We start from the raw sequence: 27,608 nt of genomic DNA on the forward strand, positions 1-27,608 counted from the left end.
TATTATGGAGCTCAAGTCATTTTCTACAGGTATCATAATCCATGTTGCATGAAATTGTTGCTAAGTGCCTGATGTTCAAGACATTATGTGGCAGGTGGGTGCCAGAAAACTGACACCCAAAAACAAAATGAAATGCTTTAGAGCTGCACTGACATTTCTGCAGTGGTATCATGGCGATGGTGACAAATTCCTTGATAGTATCATCACAAGCGATGAGATGTGGATTTCTCATGTGACCCTGGAAACAAAGCAGAAGTAAATGCATTGATGTCACAGTTGATACCCAGTCAAGATGAAATTCAGACAGACTGTGTCAGTGCAGAAATTGATGTACACGGTGTTCTGGGACAGGAAGGGCATTCTGCTCATTGACTTCACACCATGAGGTGAAAAAGTGAATGCAGACTATTTGTAAGGTAACAGGGGATAATATGGAGCTCTTTCAAGTAGTTAGTAATTTAAATTTAAAGCACAGCATCAGAGATAATATATTGGGCGAAATAGACCGGAAAATACTTGTTTTGTGTTTTGATGGGTTTTGTAGTTCCGTTGCATAGTGTTTTGGTTTTCTTTTAATTGCAACGAATTATAAAAGTGTGGTGATAAATGTGTAAAATTATATAATGTATTTAGATTTAAGTATTTAAATCTTATAAAAAATTGTAAACGAATTGTGGCCATGTTTAGGGATTATTTTGACTAATGTAGTGTCACGTGACCTGACTCAGGACTGTGGATATGAGTGGGGAAATCAGGTCTTTTGTCATTGGTCCATTGTGGTGGTAAATTGGGAGTGGCAAAGTGCCGTGAGTGTAAGCATGGACACCAGTGTATATGAAGGAACAACACGAAAGTGTGTAGGTGCGGGATAAACAGTGTACAAATTGCACCGATTATTATTTGTACAGATCAGATTTATTTGTGAACTTAGAAATGCATGGTCACAAAGTTAGTGTTTCTTTTGAATAAATAAGTTTCAATCTGAACACGTATAGTTCAATTCACTGCTGTTCAAAAGCTAGCCAATATATGACTCAGTAGTAGGGGCGCAAATGCAACCGTTTACTACCAACCCCCTTTGCAGATGAGCCACACGAAAAAAGGTAGTGAATGAGTCCAAGTTCAGTTGCATGTTCCTGTGAAACTATGCGGAAACTGCAACATGCCATTCAGAACAAGAAGCGTGGAATGCTTCCTGCAGGTAATGTGCTGCTCCATGACAATGCTTGTGTATATATGGCTCAGAACACAGCAACTGTTTTGTAGAAGTTCGGCTGGGAGCTGTTCAATCATCTAGCACACAGTCCTGATATTGCCCCCATAAATTTCCATCTTTTCTTGCACTTAAAGAAATTCCTGTCCTCTAGCCAGCATTTTGCCAAGAACAACCTGAAGACGACTGTCACAAGCTGGTTCCATTCACAGGCAGTAGACTTCTATGATACAGGAATACAAAGGTTGATCCTACAATTTGACAAGTGTCTCAGTTCTTTTGTGAATATGTCAAAAAATAGCTCAAACATCACTGAACCTGTTGCCAATAAAGTTTTTCATGTAAATATGTGTTTTTTTTTAAAAAAAATAGGCAAACTTACTTTCTCTATGCGCCTTGTACATGTACATATAAAGCTTTGCCAATTCATGTCACATGCAGATTTATTTTGAAGAATGGTTGGAAGGGAACAGTAACACCAGATTTTCTGAGTACTAGGCAGTTGTCAATAGTGGAGTAGTCAGCAGCCATCAAATTTTGTCTTGCTGCCAACCATGTGAATGTATACTGTGTACCTGGGCTTTTTATGAACTGTGCTTAAACTGCTGTTAAGATGAATGTATTTATAAGCAAAACTGAATTGACTTCAAAATTGGACAAATACTCAACAGTGCTATATATTTCTCCATGAGATAGTAAAAGCCTAGATATGGGCCCGTGGCATACTCAAATGTTTCATGAAGCAATGTTGTAATTGCTCGCCATGAGGTACGATGCCATGGGAGTGGGGAAGGGGTGTCGGCTTTTGGATTTATGCTGTCAGTGAGAGCAGCAGGTAGACGATATCTCTGATATACACTGAAGTGCCAAAGAAACTGGTATAGGCATGCATATTCAAATACAGAGGTACACTATGTGATCAAAAGTATCCGGACACCTGGTTGAAAATGACAAAAGTTTGTGGCACCGTCCATCGGTAATGCTGGAATCCGATATGGTGTCAGCCCATCCTTAGCTTTGATGACAGCTTCCACTCTGTCATATGTTTAATCAGGTGCTGGAAGGTTTCTTGGGGAATGGCAGCCTATTCTTCATGGAGCACTGCACTGAGGAGAGATTCAATGTCGGTCAGTGAGGCCTGACATGAAGTCGGCGTTCCAAAACATCCCAAAAGTGTTCTATAGGATTCAGGTTAGGACTCTGTACAGGCCAGTCCATTATAGGGTTGTTGTTGTCGTGTAACCACTCCGCCAGAGGCTTTACATTATGAACAGGTGATCAATCGTGTTGAAAGATGCAATTGCCATCCCCAAATTTCTCTTCAACAGTGGAAAGTGAAAAGGTGCCTAAAACATCAATGTAGGCCCGTGCTGTGATAGTGCCACGCAAAACAAGGGGTGCAAGCCTCCTCCATGAAAAACATGACCACACCGTCACACCACCACCACCTCCTGAATTCTACTGTTGACACTAGACACGCTTGCAGATAACATTCACTGGGCATTTGCCATACCCACGCCCCGCCATCAGATTGCCACACTGTGTATCGTGATTCACCACTCCACACAATGTTTTTCCACTGTTCAATCATCGAATGTTTATGCTCCTTACACCAAGCAAGGCATGATGTGTGGCTTGTGAGCAGCCTCTCGATCATGAAATCAAAGTTTTCTCACCTCCCACCTAACTGTCATATTACTTGCAGTGAATCCTGATGCAGTTTAGATTTCCTGTGTGATGGTCTGGATAGATGTCTGCCTATTACACATTACGACCCTCTTCAACTGTTGGCGGTCAGTCAGTCAACAGACGAGGTCGGCATGTACCCATTTGTGCTGTACATGTTCCTTCACGTTTCCACTTCACTATCACATTAGAAACAGTGGACCTAGGGATGTTTAGGAGTGTGGAAATCTTGCATACAGACGTATGGCACAAGTGACAACCAATCACGTGACCATGTTCGAAGTCCGTGAGTTCCACGGGGTGCCTCATTCTGCTCTCACAATGTCTAACAACAGTGGAGTCCGCTGAGATGTAGTACCTGGCAGTAGGTGACAGCACAATGCACCTAATATGAAAATCATTTGTTTTTGGGGGTGTCCGGATACTTTCAATCTCATAGAGTATGTAAACAGGTAGAATGTGGTGCTGCAGTCGGCAATGCCTATATAAGACAGTAAGTGTCTGGTGCAGTTGTTAGATCAGTTACTGCTACAATTGCATGTTATCAAGATTTAAGTGAGTTTGAACGTGGTATTATAGTCAGCGCATGAGTGATGGGACACAGCATCTCCGAGGTAGCAATGAAGTGGTGTTTTTCCCATAAGACCATTTCACAAGTGTACCATGAATATCAGGAATCCTTTAAACCATCAAATCTCTGACATTGCTATGGCTGGAAAAGGATCCTGCAAGAATGGAACTAACGATGACCGAAGAGAATCATTCAGCATGACAGAAGTGCAACTCTTCTCCAAATTCCTGTAGATTTCAGTGCTGGGCTATCATTGTCACCGTGCGAACAAAAAAATCATCGATATGGACTTTTGGAGCTGAAGGCCAACTCATGAACCCTTGATGACTGCACGACATAAAGCTTTACACCTTGCCTGGGCCTGTCAACACAGACATTGGACTGTTGACTGGAAGCATGTTGCCTGGTCAGACAAGTCTTGTTTCAAATTGTATTGAGAGGATGGACATGTACTGGTATGGAGACAACCTCATGAATCCATGGACCCTGCATGTCAGCAGTGGGCTGTTCAAGCTGGTAGAGGCTCTGTAATGGAGTGGGGCGTCTGCAGTTTGGGTAATATGGTACCCCTGATATGTCTACGTATGACTCTGGCAGGGGACACGTATGTAAGCAGCCTGCCAATCACCTGCATCCATTCATGTCCATTGTACATTTTGATGTACTTGGGCAATTCTAGCAGGAAAATGAGACACCCCACACATCCAGAATTGCTACAGAGTGGGTGCAGGAACACACTTCTGAGTTTAAACATTTCCACTGGTCACCAAACTCCCCAGACAAGAACATTATTGAGCATATTTGGGATGCCTTGTAATGTGCTGTTCAGAAGAGATCTCTTATGGATTTATGGACAGCCCTGCAGGATTCATGGTGTCAATTCCCTCGAGCACCACTTCAGACATTAGTAGAGTCCATGCATGTGTTGCAGCACTTCCACATGTTCACAGGGATTCTACAAGATATTAGGCAGGTTTACCAGTTTCTTTGGCTCTTCAGTGTATTTGGAAGCAAAAGACGAAGGAATTTTGTCATATTCTCACAGTCTCACATCAGTATAGAAGCGAAATCTGCTAGGTGAAACTGGAACATTAGGTATGTGCAATTGGCATGTTTCCAGCCTGTGACCATTAGACAAACGCCAAACTCACCAGCAGTGGCTCCTATCTAGACTTTAGCCCAGGAGACAAACTGATGTGAGAAAAAATATGTTCCCACAGAACTCTTTGAAAATGTGGTACGGAAGGTGAAACATAATCTTCAGTGATGGCACTAAAGCTGCACTGCCCTTAGGCACTATTAATTTTCAAGGTTGACTACAGTGATAATCCAAATTTATGCAATTTTTGTTGATACAGCTGTAGGAAGCTGAGAGAACAATGTTTTGTCATTCAATTGCCTTATATTGTCAGTGCTGTAAGAACTATAAATTGTAGCAATTGATAATGGAAGCAGATTACAGCCATGAATCTGTTGAGAAACATGGGATCTAAGAATTAGCAGTTTGCAAGTGGTTCATGCAGACAATACAAAATTAATTTTTAATTAATGATGAGTCATGAAGTAGAGCAACAAACAACTATTTAGCAGGAAGAAAATTTGGTGTCCCAGAAGTAAATGTTCAGGCAACAGATGAAGAACAAATTAAAGAATGTCAGTTGTAAACACCAAGGAAAGTTTCCAGAAACTGGAGCAGCAGGTTGTTCATTACATGCAAGAGAAATGCAATGAAGGTATAGTAAATTAATAAAATAACAGAAAGGTTGTGATGACCATACCAGGGACAAATGACATATGAAAGGAAATTATGCATTAGTAATTGAAATGTTACTTTTACATAATATTATGAGGTTATGGCAAGTCGTCTACATCGAGAAGCTCTGTATATTAGGTTGTTGACACATCACACAGTCCAGTATCTGTAAATATTTTAAAGTTCTACTTCTTACCTCTTAGTTTCTTGTGATCCTTGTAAGGTCTATTAAGTCACCACTCCTTTAAACTGTTGCTCCCATGTTAGCCATAATGGAGGAAAGTCGGACATTAATGTTGCTAAGTCTGCTTGGATTGAAATATTCAGTTATTAACTAACTCACAAACACTTGTCTATGTTATATTGTATATTTGCATGTAAACTATATAAAATATCAGTCCATTTTCTCATACAAATAAAGAGGTTTGTACAGTCACACTTTTTTTTCCCTCAAAACAAGAAGAGAGTGTTTCCTAAAGGTAACAAAAAACATTGTAGAGGTTCACTTTTTCTTTTGCAGTAATGATTCTCTGACACTTTCTATTATCATGCTGTGTTTGTTACATAAAATCACAGTTATGTTTCTCTAGAAATAGGTGCTTCTTCATACAAATTTTTAGAATGACTTTTTTCACAAACTATCATCTAGTAAAAGGCTTTTTTATGACTCAAGAAATTATCCAAATATAGGCACTAGAGATAAAGAATTTTCCAATGGGATGCATGACAGAATTCAAAACATGCACTGGCCGGTGCCTAAGGACAAAGAAGTGGTCATATGTTAAGACACAGAATGATGCTAGCTCAATAACTGCCCACAACATATGACAAGAAACTACTTGCATAGCAGTGTCATATAATCATCCTAAGGAAACAACACAACTAATTGCTAGGCCAAATGACAACACCCTTCAGATGCCATTAAGATGGTGCTCGACAGGATGATGGCTTAATAAGTATTATATCACTCCTCTTCACCTGCAAATATCTAGTTATATGCTTTCTTTTGGTGGCAATTGTTAAAACTGATTGAGAAAAACTGCAGGTCATCTTGAGTTTCAGCATTTCATTGACAGGGATCAGCAACATTATTTAAATTTCTTAAAGCATTTATTAATGGTTCTGTGAACAGTTGCAGTATTTATTAGGTGACTAGTTTTGAATGTTGCAGGATCATTTTCAAGCCTGGCCTACCGAGGCTGCACTGACAGTGCCTGATATTATTAATATACATTCAGTGGCAATACATGCTCTATAAGTGTTTGCAGGATGAAAAATTTATAGAGCATGTGTTTATTGTTGTTATTAAGATCAGGTTCTGTCAGTGCAGCCTCAGTAGGTCAGGCTTGAAAATGAACCTGTAAGGTTCAGAACTAGTTGCCTAATAAATACCATAACTGTTGACAGAACCATTAACAAACATTTTCAGTGCAGGTAGAAAGATAGAAGAATGGACCTGCAAAATCAGACAAATATCCTTAATGTCAGTTTACTGCAGAATTTTTTAGTGTGTTCTATGAATATAACGAATTTCATAAAGACAGAAAAGCTTCTGTCGACAAATCAGCACAGATTTAGAAAGCACTTGTGTGAAACACAGCTTGCTGTTGTCTCAAGATATCCTGTGAACCATGAATGAAGGGCAACACACAATAAAATAGTCCTAGATTTCCAGAAAGTGCTTAACACAGTGCCCCAACACAGATGGTTAATGAAGGGTGGAGCACATTGAATAAGTTCCCAAATAGGAGTGTGGCTTAACTAGTGTGGGCTGGAGCAAATCCAGCCACACTCAGATTAGAACTAGTAAACTTGTTGCAATTTCTTTTATTTCTGTCAGTGATCATAAAACTTTGCAGTCCTTAGAGTACATGGTTGCAGTGATGACCATCTTCAGATCCGCAGCAAAACATGGGAAATCCAGATATAACTAGTGGACAGTTTACATCTTGAAACAATAAAATGTGCCATAATAAAAAGTATTACTTCAGAGATGTGGAAACAGGCTTAAAATGTGGTGAGGTACTTGTGTTTTACAACATATTATAATAAAATGAAGCCCTAGTGGCATTGTCAAGAAATACATGCAAAATCAGCTTAGCTTTGTTAAATGTATTTAAAATTTGTTATACACTAGGCTGCAGTGCTACCAGTCATCATGTTAACATTGCTACTGTTCAAAATGAACTGAGGTATAGTAGTGACAAAATGTTTGTTGTAGACACATTAGATGTCACTACTGTTAGTTCATTCATGTTCATTGCTTTTTATAATTGTACAAACCCCAATAAAAAGGGAAGAGTACAATAAGTGTATCGGAAAATGTGAAGTTAGATGGGGTTTTAAAGTTAACACCACCCAAAAACTTGGTGAAAGACGAGTTGAAAAGTGCACATTACAAATTTGATGATGGCTGTGTGGTGTACATGATTGACTGTAATAATTGTCATAAGTATTGTGTTGACCAAACAAGCTACTCTTTCAATATAAGGTTTAAGAAGCACATACAGCAACATAACAAAACTGCCTTTGGGTACAATTTAGAAGAAACTCACCATACTACAGGGTGTTTTGAGAATGGTATATGTATTCTCCACAGAACATAAAAAGGCCATACTCTTGATTTGTTAGAAGAGCTGGAAATTTATAAAGCCAAAAAATGGGAGCCAGCAAGAGTGCACAATGGGCAGCTTGATTTTGTACCCAATGCCTACTTCGGTTATTTGATAATGTTTTACATTAATCATTGAATTCCTTTTGTATGTGTATCTTACTCTCTCATTATTTAGTATAGAGTGAATGACATATTCATTCCATCTTCTTCCACTGATCACAGTATTCTTGTATTTGATGGTCCCTTCCCTTTTCTGTAGTTTATAACAATGGCTATATAATCTTCTTGGCTGGTACAGTGTTTTATTCTTTTCTTGGTATAGTATTTCAAAGGGTAAGAGAGGCCACTGGCAGTTAAGTTCCTCAAATTACTACTCATTCTGCATTCTGGCAGCTATGACAGCAAAGGGCACTGATTACTTCGGACTTTTGTTTAATCTTTTTAGCTTGTTCTGTAGTTATTTTATCGATCATATTATTTTGTTAGCTCTGTAAGCTTGTTCTTGCCTATGTTGTTATATTTTTATCTAAAATCAGCACAAAAGTGTTTCAAAGTCATATAGTGTCACTTTTCTTTTCTAACAAGTCTAAAATTTAGTGTTATTTGTGTTTTAATTTGTTAAATTTCATTAATTGTATTATTGTAATAACTTCTACATCTTACCCTCCTCCTCCTCCTCCTCCTCCTCCTCCTCCTCCTCCGTCTATTGGTGCAAGAACACTGGTAAAAACTACCACCCTGCATTTGTCCGTCAGTTCCTTATTGTTCTCTGTAAAGCCTTTGCAGCATCAATAGCAGAATGATGGACCCTACTTGTACTGCTTTTTCAGTGTGTATTGTTTCCAGGACTGTTTTGTGCATACTTACAATGACGTTTGCTAACATGTGGAACTTTGATTTTGACTGGTCATTCACTTTTTGAATTCAGATGTCACCCACTGGAACTGCCCATTTGTTTCACTGGTCTGTCTGTCACTGCCAGTGCAACTGATCATAAACTGTGTTCTGTCTAGGCAGAGGGAGATAGAAAAATCACTCCTGTAGGACATCAATCCATAACTCACACATGAACCAATAATTTAAAACAATACACTCATCTTGTAATAGGCAGATATGTCTATATATGTAATCAAAAATCAATGGAAAATCCAGGATTGAATGTAACAATATTGTGAAAAGCAAAGTTGCCACTCACTGTATAGTGGAGATGTTGAGTCACCTATCGTGACTCAGCATCTGTGTATGTATCACAATTTTTCCCTGTTTACTCAAAACTAAACTGAACCCAAAAATTAATATTTTGTCACGAGACAGTGTTTTCTACACCTTGTATTACATATTGCCACATCCTTCATGTAAACAGTCTTTGCTAATTTTGTTATTGTGTTATGAAGTTTGTTGTAGGTGAAGTTATCATTTTAAAAGTAAATATTTATGCCACATATTGAAACTTAACCATTGGCACAGCTTAGTTGGTTCCCAGTTAGTTCTTACATACACATACCAATCATTATGTTCTGCGATACATGAACAATTGTGAAAACAATTTTTCCTGATATTTTAAGTAACTCAAAGAAATTTTCCTTTTGGAATAGCTGAGTAATTTTTTAAGGATTTCAATTATTGTTTGTATATTTTTCAGTCCTTGGTTTTGAAAATGATTAAGAGGAGGAAAGAAAACACCTTTATAGGCTCTGAAGGCTTAAATGCTGCAAGAGATTTGGCATCAAAGTTAATCAGCAGGAGGACTATGACTGCAGCAGGGACACTGGAGAAAATTTGGATAGCATGTGCTCTTGGTGAAATTACAGCTGTTATTAAAACTCCATTATCAGTACAAAATGAATTGGTATGTCTTTCAAACTTCTACATTTTTGTTATTCATTATGAAAATTTTTAAGGAAGGAATGACCTATCTTACTCCTTTATTTCAGGTTACACTTACATTTATTGTGGAGCAGTTGGAAGAAATAATAAGTGAGGAACTGGAAATACGCAACTCTTGTGTGACACTCATGAAGTCTTTAGTTGAGACAAACATTCTTTGCCTATGTTTTTCTTTGGACCAGTCAGATGAAGTAGAAAGATTCCTCATAAGAGTTTTTGACACTATGTTTCTGTTAGTTAGGTGAGTTTTGTATGTTACAATCCTTAAAAGTTTCAGTTTTGTCTCATAAACAAAAATGAGGATAGGTTACTACTCACTTGAAGCTGACTGATGCATGATGCACATGGTCACACACACGCACAGAGATGGGAGAAAGGGGAAGGAAGCAAGTTCAGTTAAGTTCATGTTCTTTTTAGAAATAAAGTGAAAAATTAATCCTAAAGTTTTACGTACAGGTCATTTTGAGGTGGCCACAGTAACTTCTCTCCTTCCCTGTGTGTGCCTGTGATGATTCCCACATAAGAAGACACAGCAGTTATGATAAGAAATTAAAAAATTGTTTCTCTTCAAGTAAAGAAACAATATATTCTCATTATCATTCTACAGACAATACTGTAGTGGTAAATACTCTGTTCATAGTTACCAATAAGGAACCCTCTAGTATTGCTTTTTTATTCTCAAGCATACCTAAATAAATAAAATAAATAATTGTGACAAAAGACAGCTTCTTTTATTGAATTCAAGCAGTCAGTCAATGGATTTTCCAGCATAAAGATCATACATATAAAAAAAGCCCTTTCTTGAAGTCTGTTCCCAGAATATTATAAAATGTGAGTTTGTTTATGTTATATTAAAACTTCATTAAGTGTTCACATATTCACCACAGTTAACCCACATTTTTCTTAGGGGAATTGATTTTTAACAATTCTGTTTCCATTAGCAACTGCAGGTCCATCATGTGGAAGTATGACACCAAACACTAAATTTCTGTTAATTTATCTTTTCCCCTCAAGATAGTAACAGTGTTTCTTTTCTTCTGGAGGCTCTTCTTCCTTTGTTGTATAGCAATGTTGTGTAATACAGAAGTAGCTACTATAGTAATCATTGATGATGATATTGATGTATTTATTCCTAGTGATGGAGCCAGGAATCTCCTTTTACAAACTCCATACTTTTGTTTGTCATTGTTTCTGGTATTAATATGTGCCCTGTTATAATTTTCTTCTCCCTGATTTCTTGGATTTAAGAATGCAATTAGAAGGGATGGTTAGTCTGTATCCATTATCACCTTGCAAATATCCTTCTTGAATTCTTCCTGTTGCAGATAACATTCTAATTTCTGAGTTGTCAAAAATAAAACAGTAATGAACTGAACTGACCCCGGCCAGAGAGCTACTATATTCCTAATGAGCAGGATAGCATTACAAACTGTCTGCACAGTAATGAAGGAGTAGCTTGTAGTACTCCAAGAAAGTTACCAATCATATAGAAGTCTAGAGTAACTGAATGAGCTTCGTCATCTTTCATGAATTTCACATATAGGGCTCTCAGCAAAGAAATTGCTTCTGAAACCTTCTTGATATATTGACAGATAGTTGCTTTAGAAAGACAATTTAGGTCTGCCAATACCATTAGAAAGATTCAATAACTTAAAAAAACACAGATTCAAAAGCAGCCTTTATATTGGAGTTAATGTTCTGTTTCTTTTAGTGATGTACTCTAGTCTATTTTCAGTTTGTTCCAGAAGTTTTTATATTACATTCTTGAAAAATCTGTACCTTGTAATGTATCTTATGTCACTCATCGTGTAGAAATGGTCATTGCACTCAGAAATTACTTGTTCAGGTTCTAGATTTTCTAGCAAATCTATGTACGTAATTCCACATAAAAATTATCGCCTATGTTCACACCTAGCAAACATGAACAGCAATAAAATATCTAAGTTACCTTTATAACAACTCCTTAATATTCCAACTGCTGTGAACCTATCTTATTTAAAGGAACTGTCCATTGGTTTAAAGTTCCAAAATAAGCACTTTACTTGTTGTAGTGGTGTTGATGACTGTAACAGTTAACAGGCATTTCAATGAAATACAAAAATATTTGCAAATGGAGCTTAGTGAAACCAGTAAATAGTTCAAGACCAGGATGGTACTGAGTGACAGGAGGGGCTAATTTGTTTTCTGGAGCGATCAGCAGTACCAGGATTGGGTGTGATGATCCAGGAAATCTGCTTTTGAACTAGACTGGTGGGGTAATTAAATCTAGTGAAGGCTGAGATGAGGATGGTTGTGTATTGCTGTAAAGAGTCTGCATCTGAACAAATATTTTTGCCATGAATGCCGAGGCTGTATGGGAGGGAACACTTGACACAGAGAAGATGGCAACTGTCGAAATGTAAGCACTGTTGTTTCCTCATCGATTTAATGTGAACAGAAGTGTGTAGCTGACCCTCAGTGAGGATTAGGTTAACAGCAAGGAAATGGTATGGGATTCAGAATTAGTAGCCTGTGAAATTTAACTGAAAGAATGTAGTTAGAGATTCCAAACATGTTGATAGATTAACATCCACATAAGTCCATGTGGCAAAGATGTCGTCATTGTATCCAACCATACCAGTGGCTGAAGGCTCATGGATTCAAAGAAAGCCTGCTCCACATGACCCATGAAAAGGATGGCATGGGAAGGAGTCATCCTGGTTCCCATGGCTGTGCCCTTGATCTGTTTGTATGTCCACCCCTCACAGTAACGTTATTGTTCAAAAGTATGAAGTTGCTTAAGGAGAGCAGGAAGGATATCATAGGGATTCTGGAATCAGGTGGGTGCTGGTTGAGATAAGTCAGCAAAAGAAATACCATGTACACAGGGAATATTGTTTCAGAGGAAGGTTGCCTTGATGATAAGCAATGTTTGTGGCACTATTGGGATGGGCAAACATTCCAGATGATCTAAGAAATGGTTTCTTTCTTTAATATAAAGGGGGAGGGGGGGGGGGGGGAGGGCACTACAGGTTGCAGATGTTGATCAACTAAGGCAGATATACATTCAGTGGATGCCTGGAAACCAGCAACTATGGGACATCCAGGATTATTTGGTTTTTACATAATAGGAAGAAGGTAACAGCTGATAGCGCATGATTTGGGTGGGAAATAAATTCTATGGATTGAGATGAGATGTTAGTACTTGTGAGTGGACTTAGTTTTTAAGGAGGGACTGTAGATTAGTCTGTACCACAAAGATAAGATCTTCATGGCAGATGCAGTATGTAGAAGTGTCAGAAAACTGGTCTAGACCATCACTTATGTACTCTCATGTCAAGCACCACAGTGGTAGATCACTTGTCTGCCATGAAGTTAATGATGTAGTCATCAGTTTTTATGGATCAAAGTGTGTTTTGTAGTTCTGAAGAGGAGAGGTTATGGTCATATTGTAGGGACCTGAGAAAGGGTTGCAAAACAGTACTGGGTGTTAAGGATTCTTGGAAAGCTTGGAAATGGTTATTTTGGGGTAGTGGTGGTGGATCAAGTTGGGATCATGGTCTGAACTGTTAGTCAGGATTCAATGTCTGGTTTACTGTTGGAAGGGTTCTGAGACTGAGTTGAAAAGGGATAATTCCAGTTTACATTACAAGTGAAGAAAAGTAGGCTTGTAGCCAAAGCACCAAGATTCAATGCTGGTTTGGAGCTGAAATCAAGAGCTTTTCATAATACAGGTAATTCAGGTGGTGAGAGGCACTTAGATGAGAGCTTGAGAACAATTAACTTTTGTGGCTAGTTCTTGTGGTAATCAGTTTCCATTGCTCTAGGAGGCAATGGTGAAGGCTGGGGGTTAAGGAGGTTGCCAAGCTTGGTTGTAGAACACCATAGTAGAGAGAAGCAGCCAATCATACATTGTCACCCGCAAATCTATTGCATGGGCCAAACTCATCTCTGGCACAATGTCAACATGAAGCAGCTGGTGATGTTTCAGCATCCATACCACTCCCCAGACACGCAGCAAGAATTTTCTGTGTTTCCCACACGGTGGTTGTTGCCCCGCCCCGCCTGCCCCGGTTGTTCAGGAGAAAGGAGGATAGCTTTGAGGTGAAGTCTGGTCTGTTGTTGCAGTTCAGAGTTGGCTTGGTGGATAATACCATCCAAGGAAACGTGAGGGGCAGAAAACAGCAGGACTTTGTAGGAGGAGAGAAGTCCGGTGGAGTGGAAATTGACAGACGTTTATGTAGGTCACTTATACACCTGGTAAGTACAAGAGATCGCTGTATTTGAAACTGTAAGTGTCTCCTAAAGAGTGGGATTACATCCAGAAATAGGGACTTTCAATGTTAGGTCTTTGGGGATAACTCCCAGGGACAAGCAGTGTCCAAGAAACTAAATGTGGGATCTTAGTTTAGTTTGTGTAAAAGCATGTTTCTGAAAAGATTGAGTATAATGTAATGGGATTCATCATCATGACTAAGGATAAGGGTTTAGAATATTAAGAGATTGTGGGAGTAGCGAAGAAAAGCAGAGCGCAAAAAAATGGAGGACAAACAAGGAAAAAGCCCAGAAAACTCAAAAAATGTAGAAAAATCGGAAAAAATTGAACAAAAATCATGATCAGGCAAGGGTTAACAAGAGGTAGTGAGCGAATGAGAAAAGTGGACTACGTATAGTAAGAACAAACTGCTATTTATTGTGTTAATTAAGAAAGTTATGAAAGACGTGACAATGAACAAAAGCTTAAAAATAGGACAAATAAAGAGGAAGTCATTGGAGGAAAAACTCTTCTGTGGGGAATAAAACAATGCAGGTGGTGACAGTAAAAGTCAGTGCGATTTGTTGAAAAAACAAATTCACAAAAGCATGAAAGAATGACTTAAATGCTAAGGTAAGTGGCAAGAAGTAAAGTGGTGTCAAATATGGAATTAAATCAGCAAAAGACAATCAGGCCGATGACATGCAGTGGATAATAAACTGTTGATTATATGAAAGTTCATAAATAAAAAGTGACACATTTAAGCACGTGGAATTCCCTACAAGAATATATAGGAACATAAAGTAGATCAATAATAGGCAGCACAGGTAAGCAAATGACTGAACGTGCACAAAAAATTGAAAACAGATGGTAGTTTGAAAAAGATCAACAACAACAACAACAACAAAGAGTGAAAATTGGATTACAAGGAATGATGGCAGCAGGGTATAATATATCAACAAAAATGATTGATTTTGAAAATGTAATATAATTGGACAGATTTAAAAAATGTACTCACAAAGTGCTGGCAGAAGAAAACCTGCACAAAAGTTAGGGAAATGTGCAAACTGGCTCCTTTTGGCATAAGTGTTCAAGGTAAAGGAAGAATGTTGAAGGAAGAGGACTGGCAAGGAAATGGGAAGAGCTATAGATAAGTTAACCAGAACCCCAAGTCGGGACTTACCGAATGGGATGAGAAGTAAAGACTGGTCGTTAGGGACTGAGATCTTAATAGTGGAAGATAGTGTTACGGGGGAAAAAAAAAAGAAACATGACACAATAGTTAATACAAGTGAAAAGCTAAGTGCATTATATGTGATGGGCAGGTGAAGGAAAGGGGGAGGGGGGAGGGAGGGAATAGACAGATTAGAATATAAGACGTAGAAAACTAAATGAAATGAAGAAAAGAAATAGGTAACAGGAAGAAATGCTATGAAATTAACATAAATTTTGGTCCAATGGATGGTGAGAACCAAGCACACAGTTTGATGCCTGTTCCGTTGCAAAGTTCTGAGAAACTGGTGTCAGCAGGAAGAATCTAGATGGTGTGTGTGGTGAAATATGCACTGAGGTCATGTTTGTCATGATGTATAGCATGCTGTGCAATGGGATATTGTTTTTTGCCATCATACACAATCTATTCATGTCCATTCATACTGATACGCCAATTTGGAAGATGGAGCAGTGATAACATAACGGCCAGTGCACGATAAGTCTCATTGCATAGGTGGTCTTCCTTGATAGTACAGGGTGTCCATAATGAATAGAAAGAGAAGCACTGCATGGAATGACATCTGATTTGAACAGCATATTATTCATTCAAGGAAAAGTCATGGAACAACAAAATTATGAAAAATTTTCCAGCTAATGGAGCTGTGAGCATCTTAACATAAATGTGGGCAGCTACAAATGACAGATGAATCAGAACATGATCACTGTGGTCCCCCCCCCCCCCCCCCCCCATGGACCTTGCCGTTGGTGGGGAGGCTTGCGTGCCTCAGCGATAGTGATAGCCGTACCGTAGGTACAACCACAACGGAGGGGTATCTGTTGAGAGGCCAGACAAACGTGTGGTTCCTGAAGAGGGGCAGCAGCCTTTTCAGTAGTTGCAAGGGCAACAGTCTGGATGACTGGATGGCCTTGTAACAATAACCAAAACGGCCTTGCTGTGCTGGTACTGCGAACGGCTGAAAGCAAGGGGAAACTACGGCCGTAATTTTTCCCGAGGGTATGCAGCTTTACTGTATGATTAAATGATGATGTCGTCCTCTTGGGTAAAATATTCCGGAGGTAAAATAGTCCCCCATTCGGATCTCCGGGCGGGGACTACTCAAGAGGATGTCGTTATCAGGAGAAAGAAAACTGGCGTTCTACGGATCGGAGTGTGGAATGTCAGGTCCCTTAATCGGGCAGGTAGGTTAGAAAATTTGAAAAGGGAAGTGGATAGGTTAAAGTTAGATATAGTGGGAATTAGTGAAGTTCGGTGGCAGGAGGAACAAGACTTCTGGTCAGGTGACTACAGGGTTATAAACACAAAGTCAAATAGGAGTAATGCAGGAGTAGGTTTAATAATGAATAGGAAAATAGGAATGCGGGTAAGCTACTACAAACAGCTTAGTGAACGCATTATTGTGGCCAAGATAGATACGAAGCACACACCTACTACAGTAGTACAAGTTTATATGCCAACAAGCTCTGCAGATGACGAAGAAATTGAAGAAATGTATGATGAAATAAAAGAAATTATTCAGATAGTGAAAGGAGACGAAAATTTAATAGTCATGGGTGACTGGAATTCGAGTGTAGGAAAAGGGAGAGAAGGAAACGTAGTAGGTGAATATGAATTGGGGGCTAAGAAATGAAAGAGGAAGCCGCCTGGTAGAATTTTGCACAGAGCACAACTTAATCATAGCTAACACTTGGTTTAAGAATCATGATAGAAGGTTGTATACATGGAAGAACCCTGGAGATACTAAAAGGTATCAGATAGATTATATAATGGTAAGACAGAGATTTAGGAACCAGGTTTTAAATTGTAAGACATTTCCAGGGGCAGATGTGGACTCTGACCACAATCTATTGGTTATGACCTGTAGATTAAAACTGAAGAAACTGCAAAAAGGTGGGAATTTAAGGAGATGGGACCGGGATAAACCGAAAGAACCAGAGGTTGTACAGAGTTTCAGGGAGAGCATAAGGGAACAATTGACAGAAATGGGGGAAAGAAATACAGTAGAAGAAGAATGGGTAGCTTTGAGGGATGAAGTAGTGAAGGCAGCAGAGGATCAAGTAGGTAAAAAGACTAGGGCTAGTAGAAACCCTTGGGTAACAAATGAAATATTGAATTTAATTGATGAAAGAAGAAAATATAAAAATGCAGTAAATGAAGCAGGCAAAAAGGAATACAAACGTCTCAAAAATGAGATCGACAGGAAGTGCAAAATGGCTAAGCAGGGATGGCTAGAGGACAAATTTAAGGATGTAGAGGCGTATCTCTCTAGGGGTAAGATAGATACTGCCTACAGGAAAATTAAAGAGACCTTTGGAGATAAGAGAACCACTTGTATGAACATCAAGAGCTCAGATGGAACCCCAATTCTAAGCAAAGAAGGGAAAGCAGAAAGGCGGAAGGAGTATATAGAGGGTCTATACAAGGCCGATGTACTTGAGGACAATGTTATGGAAATGTAAGAGGATGTAGATGAAGATGAAATGGGAGATACGATACTGCGTGAAGAGTTTGACAGAGCACAGAAAGACCTGAGTCGTAACAAGGCCCCCGGAGTAGACAACATTCCATTGGAACTACTGACGGCCTTGGGAGAGCCAGTCCTGACAAAACTCTACCACCTGGTGAGCAAGATGTATGAAACAGGCGAAATACCCTCAGACTTCAAGAAGAATATAATAATTCCAATCTCAAAGAAAGCAGGTGTTGACAGATGTGAGAATTACCGAACAATCAGATTAATAAGCCACAGCTGCAAAATACTAACACGAATTCTTTACAGACAAATGGAAAAACTAGTAGAAGCCGACCTCGCGGAAGATCAGTTTGGATTCCGTAGAAATACTGGAACACGTGAGGCAATACTGACCTTCTGACTTATTTTAGATGAAAGATTAAGGAAAGGCAAACCTACGTTTCTAGCATTTGTAGACTTAGAGAAAGCTTTTGACAATGTTGACTGGAATACTCTCTTTCAAATTCTAAAGGTGGCAGGGGTAAAATACAGGGAGCGAAAGGCTATTTACAATTTGTACAGAAACCAGATGGCAGTTATAAGAGTCAAGGGGCATAAAAGGGAAGCAGTGGTTGGGAAAGGAGTGAGACAGGGTTGTAGCCTCTCCCCGATGTTATTCAATCTGTATATTGAGCAAGCAGTAAAGGAAACAAAAGAAAAATTCGGAGTAGGTATTAAAATCCATGGAGAAGAAATAAAAACTTTGAGGTTCGCCGATGACATTGTAATTCTGTCAGAGACAGCAAAGGACTTGGGAGAGCAGTTGAACGGAATGGATGGTGTCTTGAAGGGAGGATATAAGATGAACATCAACAAAAGCAAAACGAAGATAATGGAATGTAGTCGAATTAAGTCGGGTGATGCTGAGGGTATTAGATTAGGAAATGAGACACTTAAAGTAGTAAAGGAGTTTTGCTGTTTAGGGAGCAAAATAGCTGATGATGGTCGAAGTAGAGAGGATATAAAATGTAGACTGGCAATGGCAAGGAAATCGTTACTGAAGAAGAGAAATTTAACATCGAGTATAGATTTAAGTGTCAGGAAGTCATTTCTGAAAGTATTTGTATGGAGTGTAGCCATGTATGGAAGTGAAACATGGACGGTAAATAGTTTGGACAAGAAGAGAATAGAAGCTTTCGAAATGTGGTGCTACAGAAGAATGCTGAAGATTAGATGGGTAGATCACATAACTAATGAGGAGGTACTGAATAGGATTGTGGAGAAGAGGAGTTTGTGGCACAACTTGGCCAGAAGAAGGGATCGGTTGGTAGGACATGTTCTGTGGCATCAAGGGATCACCAATTTAGTATTGGAGGGCAGTGTGGAGGGTAAAAATCGTAGAGGGAGACCAAGAGGTGAATACACTAAGCAGATTCAGAAGGATGTAGGTTGCAGTAGGTACTGGGAGATGAAGCAGCTTGCACAGGATAGAGTAGCATGGAGAGCTGCATCAAACCAGTCTCAGGACTGAAGACAACAACAACAACAACAACATCACTGTGGTTGGCTGCGCATTACACTGTCTGCACTGTTTAATGTGCGTGACTGCACAAGTACATCAGTTAACAGTTATGGCACAGCTAGGTAAACCCATCCACCACCACAATGTCATATCACATTGGTTGGGAAAAAATTGGTTTTAATTGTTCTAAGACCAAAAACTGGATGAACAGCAAAAGATATCAGTTTTTAATTGTCCCGGTGTCAAAAACCATGTAAAGATAAAATGACAGTGGTTTCCAATTGTTGTGAGACGGCTGGTGCAGGATGTGTACAGTAATACTATCCATTTTTCTGCCACTGGTTGAAATTGTGAAACAGCATGCTCCACAACAGATTGGAGTGTCTCAGGGTCACGTTCAGAATGTGATGCACAAGGTGTGTCTTCAGTTTTGCTGTGTTCATAATTAGAGCACTGAACACAACATATCTCAGATAACCCCAAAGCTAGAAGTCAAAACGGATTAAGACCAGGTGATCCGGATGGCCAGGCTATAGGAAAATGACATGATAATTCTAGCATTTCCAAAATGCCTCTGCCACTGGCTGTGCAATGTACAGAGGAGAGACATCTTTCATAAAAGTAATCCTACCCACACATCCATGTTGTTGAAGGGCTAGAATCATGTTGGTGCGCAAAAGACACTCATAGTGTTGACCAGTGATGGTACAGGTAACAGACTCATCTCCTCAAAAAAATTTAGCCCTGTGGTAAATGATGCCGTCAACCTGCACTACAGTCAGCTTTGCAGAATGAAGTGGTATCAGTTGATGTGCATACAGATTTTTTTCCCCATGTTCTACAGTTCTGTGTATTGACATGTCCTTGGAGGTGAAAATTGACTTTGTCTATCCCTGGAATGTTCTATAGCCATTTATCGTTCATTTACTTGTCACCAAGAAAATCTAGAGCAAACATTTGTCTTATTGACAGGTCACCAGGAATCAACTTCTGAACATGGATGATTTTGTGTGAGTAGCAATCCAGAATGTTTTGTAGGATTTTATGCACCACGCTCACAGGCATGTCCAGCATTAGGTACTCCCCAGGCATTGCATGTTTGCACACCATCACTCAACCACTCCTGCAGCACTATGGACACTTCAACAGATGTCATATCAACTGCTTTCCTCTCTCAGCCACATCGCACTTCAAAAGAACACATCTTTTCAAAGTTTATAACTATTTCCTCCAGATTCTTAGCAGACACTGAACCAGTGCTGTTCTTCATAACATTGCGTGTCCAGCTCTTCTGCAGGGCTACCAGCACACAGTCACCTTTGCATACAAGAGCTTCACAAGCAGTGCATGATCCTTCATTGAGACAGTCATGTTGCGTCTCTGACACAAACTGAGACAGCAATGTGCCATGCATCTCTTTGTGTACACATCCATCCATTGATCAGTTTTTGTTCCATGACATTTCCCCTTGCATCAGTAATAGGGCAAGCTGTGCAGCAGGGACAGTCACAGGGGATAGGACCCACATGGCAGGGGAATAGGTATAGAATGTGAGCAGGAGATTGTGAAGATTGGGGAGGGAGCAGGGAGTGCAAAAAGTTATTCTAGGTGTTGTAGGTAAATTGCTGAAGTGAATGGAACTCATTTCAGTGCATGATTCTAGGCCAGTATGGGCTTTGAAGTTGCTGATTAGTACATTCAAGAGAGGATAGTATTGAGTGACAAGAGGAGTGCAGAATCAAGGTTGGATATGATGGCTAGGGAAATCTGCCTTTGAAGTAGGCTGGTGGAATAATTACTTGAAATGAAGGCTGAGGTGAGAGTGGTGGTGTATTGCTGTAAGTGTGCTGATCCATCCAAAAAACAGCTTGCGAGTACACCTTTTCTCACTCAGTACTATCCTGACCTATGACCTAAAATAATGCCCTGAAATGAGGTCCATTTTACCCACTCACATAGAATAGCTTTTCATCCATCTACCCCATCCCCAGTTCCAGCTATAGTCTGTTCAGATGCTATGCCCCTTCTGCACTTATTCCCGTATCTTACATCTCCTACCCCTGTGGCTGCCCCCCTTTAAAAGTCCTGGGCATTCTCCACTCATCACCCATACCAGCCCTGCAAATGGCAAAACATATACTACCAAGGGGACAACCACCTGTGAAATGACAATCTTGTACCAGTTATTACGTAACTGCTTGGCCTTCCGCATTGGTATAACTACCATTAAGTTACCGTATGTAATGAATGAGCATAGATGGAGAGTGTATACTGGCAACACACAATAACTTGGTGCAGAGAATGCTCTAAAACATCTACTGTCATGGCCTCGGTGCCTGTTTCACCACACATTCCATCTGGATTCTGTCTCCTGAAACCAATTTCTCAGATCTCCAAAGGTGGTATTTGGCTTTACATTGTCTAAATTTGTTCATTTATTTAGTCACAACTGCTTGTTAGTAACAATTCTTTCCTTCACTCCCTTTTAGTTTGTATGTCTTATATTTTATAACCTGTCCATCCACCCTCCTTCCCCTCATGCCAGTCTATCACATATAATGCACTTAGCTTTCCACTCTTATTAACACCTGCATGATGGTTTTCAGAAATTTGTCTCACTTATAACCCTATTTCCACTTTTAAGCGCTCTGGTTTTCAGATCTCATCCTGTGCAGTCCCTAAAGATCGGTTGTCCCCTCTCATACTGTTCGGGAAGTCTCCCCTGACCTGGGTTTCTGAGCGAATTTTGCAAACTCTCCCAATTTCCCAAACCTCTACAGTCTTTCCCCTTCATCCATATTCCTTCCCCTTCATCCATATTCCTTCCCCTTCATCCATATTCCTTCCCCTTCATCCATATTCCTTCCCCTTCATCTATATTCCTTCCCCTTCAGCCCTTCTGCCAGGAGCTGCTACTGGCTGTGAAAGTTTGCACATTTCACAAAGTTTTGTGTGTATTTCCTTCTGCTAGCACTTGATGAGTAAATCTGTTCATATATCCAATTGTATTATGTACAGTAATGAGGTTCATTCTTAATAAAATTTACAAATTTATTTTTTGTACTTAACTCAGGTTACTGTGATCAAATTTAATGAAATGTACAGTGAAGGATATTGGTGGTATGCCAGGACACATTAAAAGTTTGCTTTTTCCAGCACAACGCCAGCAAAACTAATGTTCAACCTATTTACTCTGTCCCTACAGAGTGCCAACAATGTTTTTCAAACCTTATGCATTGGTAATAAGTCACTTTCTGTAATTTGGCATATATTTGTAAGATTTGGTGCTGTTAAATAAATTACTTTATTAACTGTTGACATTTTAAAAAGTAAATGTTTGTCTAGAATTATGAAGCGTGCATCCAAAACAGTGGAGCACCTAGAGTAAAATTACACTGTATTGTGGCATTTAAAAAAAGTGTAAAGATTTGTATGTTTTCCTTTCTTTCTAGATATGACAAGGATTGTGATATAAAGGAACACATCTATGAAATACTAAGGCAGCTTTGCCATAAAATGGCAGTAAACAGATTTCCTGCACAGTGTGTGGATATTGTTCTACATCATTTTCTTTATGAAAAAGTGAATGATGCTTTCTTGTTGGCATACAAAGTAATTAGCAGTATTCCAGCTTTTGTGCAATCTTTATGTAGAGTAAGTACCTTTTTTCTTCAATAATCAGGGATGTCTGCCAAAGTGGATATGTCTGTCATGTTATTGATAGAGGTACTACAGTTTGTAGGGAACAATGGATTTTCCACCTGTTCTGTTGGCAAAATTTCTATTTTATGAAGTTGGGAAAGCACACGATTTACACTATAACAACCAAGATCATTATGAAATTGTAAGAATCATCTCAACATAAAGATACAAATATGCCATATCTAACTCTGCAATCACTTTTCATTTAATATTTTTCTTCTACATAGTTTCAGCATTTCAAATTTCAGAAACTTGCACACTGTTCATATTATATATGATCTTGCCTAGATTAGTGAATAACTTTTTTCAAAATTTCCAGGTTTCTAACAATAACATTTTTGTGTTTATTTTTACAATCGGTCTAGTTTGAATCTGATAGATAGCGTGCCTAATAACATTACCTGCGTCTACTAATAAACATGCTGTTAGTGGAATATTGTTAACACTTGGGTGGATGACATTATATTTGGCAGCTAGCGCAGGAATGTGAATCATATTGGGCCTTGTATAGACTTCAGAAATTCCCTCATATTCCATGGAGAGAGATGTGAGGTATGAGGAATGAAGCTGAAAGAGCATATATTAAGAAATATTTTGTTCCTCCAAGTACAGTCTTAATAGAACAGAAGGAATTAAACAACAAAGTCTTTTGAATTCAATTTTAACCCCACTGTATTACCCAAGAGACTTTCAACATGTTCTTGCAGGTTGATGGAAACTTAAATGCCCATACATCTGACTCATTTCTGATAAAATTGTAGTAAACATATTTTGTACAGTATTTGGAAAAAAGTAAACAATTGGTATCAACAAGAATCTGGCCAGCACCCACCTCTTGGTCCGTCACCGGCTGACCCCTGCCAACCCGAGAGGCAGTGTGGTTTCAGTTGCCTGAGACTGCCATCGCTTGCGCGTGAGCATGGGCATGTGCATGCATGTGTGTCTATTTTTGACGAAAGCCTTAATGGCTGAAAGCTTTAATTGTGAGTGTCTTTTTGTTGTGCCTATCTGCAACTCAGCATCTCTGCTATATGGTGAGTAGCAACTTTCCTTCTCATAATGTTAAATTACATCCTGGATTTTCCATTGTTGATAAGATAATGATGTGTTGTATTATTTTTGATGATCTGCAATTTGAAAGACAATTGCACAATATATTCAGTACTCAATGCTGCCTAGTTCAAAAATAGAGCATCGATATAGTTACAGCACATTTGTTTTATATACACTTACCTTTTTCATTACTCAATCATGTCTGTCAGCTCCATTATTTTGCTTACATTTTTTACCTCATTAGATAATGGAGTGCATTCTCAAAAAAAAAAATCCCTACTGCAGAGACAGGCTTCCTAACCATTAAGACCCTAACATTATTCATTATTTTATTATTTAATTATTGCTTCGTTATCTAATAAACACTTGCTCTTCTTATCTGGTGCAAAATAGGTTCTCCTGAAAAACACTCCACAGTAACAGATCCATATGTTAAGGCAAAGTTAACTCTCATTACTGATCAGACAAAATGATCACTCATAAAAACAATTATTTCACTGTATTCCATCAAATTGCTTGAGATTCCAGCCTGAAAGGTGATATACATACAAATCTTGCTTATTCTTTCCACACAGTTACTCCAGGCAACTATGTTTAAAATTCTGTTTCCTTAATGTTGGAAGAAACCACCATGACACACTTCTGTAAGGTAGTTATCTCCATATACTGATTGCACTGAAAACACACATTTCTGTTATACCACAATTAATATTAAGACCTAGTATTCAAGATGGTTTTTACTGCATATTGCCTCTGCTGCTGCACCAGATTATTTCCATTTTTATCATCACATAATATGCCTTATACAATCAAAGATTGTGACATAGGTGACTTGTCAGTTTTACACTATATATAATAATACTAAAAATAGACAATAGACTAATAATACATATGTTGTAACATCTTCAGAAAGGTATTTTAATTAAAATTATAATGCATTGTTCCATTCAGGAAATCTTCTACACTATAGTAACATTTATCTTTCAGATATTTTTCCAGGTCTCTTTTGGTACCTTTTACATTTGGGTCATCCATATCTTTCCATATTTTATTTATAAATTTCATGCCCATATAGTATGGGTTTCTTTCATATGATTTTAATTGGTGGGTAGGTAACATGTAGCTTGTTCTATATCTAGTATCATATTGATGCAAGAAGCAGTTACCCTCAAAAAGTTGTGGGTTTCTTTTCATGAAAGTGAGAGTTTCATAGATGTATATGTTTGGAATGCTCATTAGATCTAGGTTTACAATGTTGCTTTGATGTTGCTCCTACCATTGCTCGGATGATTCTGTTTTTTAGTCTAAAAGCTCTAAGTAAATTTGTTTTTTTCAGACCCCCTAGAAAATTATACTATACGTAATGACTGAAACAAAATATGCATTATATTCTGTTTTTCTTACAGCTAAATCAGTAAACCTATAAAAGATATTCATAATAACACAAGGCTATTCAGTCGACACAGTATATAGTCCACATGGTGACTCCATAACAGGTTTTTATTGACTAATACGCCAAGGAATTTGACACAGTCTGCAGTATCTAATTTTTTTTCCATATACCATATTTCACTTATAGCCTGTGCAGCTTGTTTTGTGGTGAAATGAACAATTTCTGTTTTTGTAAAATTTAATGTCATGTTATTGTTTTTGACCCATGTCTTCACTTCCCCAAGTGTTTGTTCAATATTACGAATTAGGTCTACCTCATTTCTACAACAGACTACAGCTGTTGCATCATCTGCTCAGAGGATAGTATCAGACTGAACTTGGCATGGCATATCATTGATATAATATGGAAAAAGTAGAGGCCCTAATATTGAACCTTGTGGAACACCTGATTGTGTTTTCAGCCAGAGAGAAATTTCTTGCCATTGTTATTAATAAGTACTCTTTGTTTTCTGTTTGCTAAGTATGATGATGACATCCAGCTAAGATACTTGCCTTGTAAACCATAGTGTGCCAATTTTTGGAGAAGCAGGTCATGATTTACTGTGTCGAAGGCTTCGGACAGGTCACAAAAGATCTGCTGACTTTTGTGACTAATTCATTTACTGCATGGATTGTGCTGCCGCTTTTTCTGAAACCATATTGATTGCATAAGATAATGCTGTTTGATGAATTGTGATTTTCGATCTGATCACTTGCAGCTCTTTCAAATATTTTTGAGAAAATTGGTAACAGTGAGAGTGACCTATAGTTGCCCAATTCACCTTGTTTGCCTTTTCTATGTACTGGCTGAACTTCTGCATATTTTAATTGATCTGGGAAACATCGCTCATCAAAAGATTTGTTGATTTTGGATATGCAATACTGTGATGGACTATTTCTATTATTTCAGTGGGGACCTCATCCCACCCCACCGATTTTGAATTTTTTAGGGACAATATTGGAAGATAGTGATCATCAGGTAAGTCTTAATATCTCCAAACACATGGAAGGATTGTCAGAAAGTGAAGCTACGACTAAAACGGCTCACAACAGGCCTAGCAGTAGATGGGTAACTGTAAAATCGAAGGGAGCTCTTACAAACATATTAACAATAAATATAGGCAGGGCTTTGTGTTACCATTAAATAACAAATATAATTCGCTTCAAAACACAGATGACATAGAAACTGTATCAGCATACTCATCTGATAAGGTGTTGCAGGATATTCAAAACATAGCAAACAGCCAAGTAAAATATAAGGAAAAATGTAAAATCAAGATGTATTCAGACAGTTACACCAGAGGATTAGTAGCTATGTTAATGGAAAGCAGACTTCATGTGTTTAATGAATTTGAAAGAGAAGGTACCATTAAATCGGGAGCTGGCTTATGAGACGTTGCGACATCAATCAAGAAAGAAAGTACAGCCCTCATGGACAGAGACTTTGTAGTGGTAATGGCCGGAGCAAACGACATCAGCAGAAATGAAAGGAAGATAGCTACTTTGACACTGAGGAAGACTCCCGGAGAGTTAACCCACACCAACGTGATTGTCGTTAATGCGCCTCATCGACATGATTTGCCCCAGTAGTCATGTGTGAATAAGGAAGTGGAGCAGACCAACAAGGAGTACAAAGCTATCTATAAGCACTTTAAGAATGTTTCCTTAATTAACACCGGTAGTTGCAGCAGAGAATGGCATACCAAGCATGGTCAACATTTCAATAATCAAGGTATATGTGTTTTAAGTGATACAATTCTTGCAATAGTATTGGATAAGCTAGAGAAGGAAAAAAGACCAGTAATGTGTTTGGATTACGTTTCTACTGAGATGACAAAAAACTTGTATGTATAGACCATGCTGGGTGTTCTAATAACATAAGGACACAACCTGGTCAACTTTCATGCGGTAACGTTAGGTCATGACAACTAATAGAATATGCAAAAAAAGAAATGCCTAAATTAGAGTTTAAAGTACGCTACCTCAATATTCAGGGTATGACAGATAAAAACTTAATAGTGAACAAATTTTCAAATGAAAACGTGGTAAATATTCTATGTTTAAGTGAACATTGGTGTAAAGAGGATGAGATTGGGTACAAAGTATTGAATGATTCCACACTACTTAGTTGCTATTGCAAAAAACAGCACTTACGTGGTGGGGTAGCAATATATGCAAAAACACATCTTGCACCAAACTGTGGCAGGATAGATCTCAAGACCCTTTGTGGTGAAATGCATTTTTAAATATCAGGGCTAG

At 38.6% G+C, this 27,608-nt stretch overlaps 1 protein-coding gene across 1 annotated transcript in view; it reads left to right on the forward strand.

Annotated features, from left to right (window-relative positions):
* Positions 1–9,479: 9,479 nt before the first annotated feature.
* LOC126259931 (uncharacterized) overlaps positions 9,480–27,608 on the forward strand; it is a 132,374-nt gene continuing 114,245 nt past the window's right edge. The window contains exons 1-3 of the mRNA XM_049957023.1: positions 9,480–9,686; positions 9,772–9,965; positions 22,616–22,817. Coding sequence (XP_049812980.1) covers positions 9,495–9,686; positions 9,772–9,965; positions 22,616–22,817 — 588 coding nt within the window. The 5' untranslated portion in view covers positions 9,480–9,494. The remainder of the gene's footprint in view (positions 9,687–9,771; positions 9,966–22,615; positions 22,818–27,608) is intronic.

This window comes from Schistocerca nitens, chromosome 5 (genome assembly GCF_023898315.1).
Source record: "Schistocerca nitens isolate TAMUIC-IGC-003100 chromosome 5, iqSchNite1.1, whole genome shotgun sequence".
In the NCBI taxonomy this organism is placed as follows: domain Eukaryota; kingdom Metazoa; phylum Arthropoda; class Insecta; order Orthoptera; family Acrididae; genus Schistocerca; species Schistocerca nitens.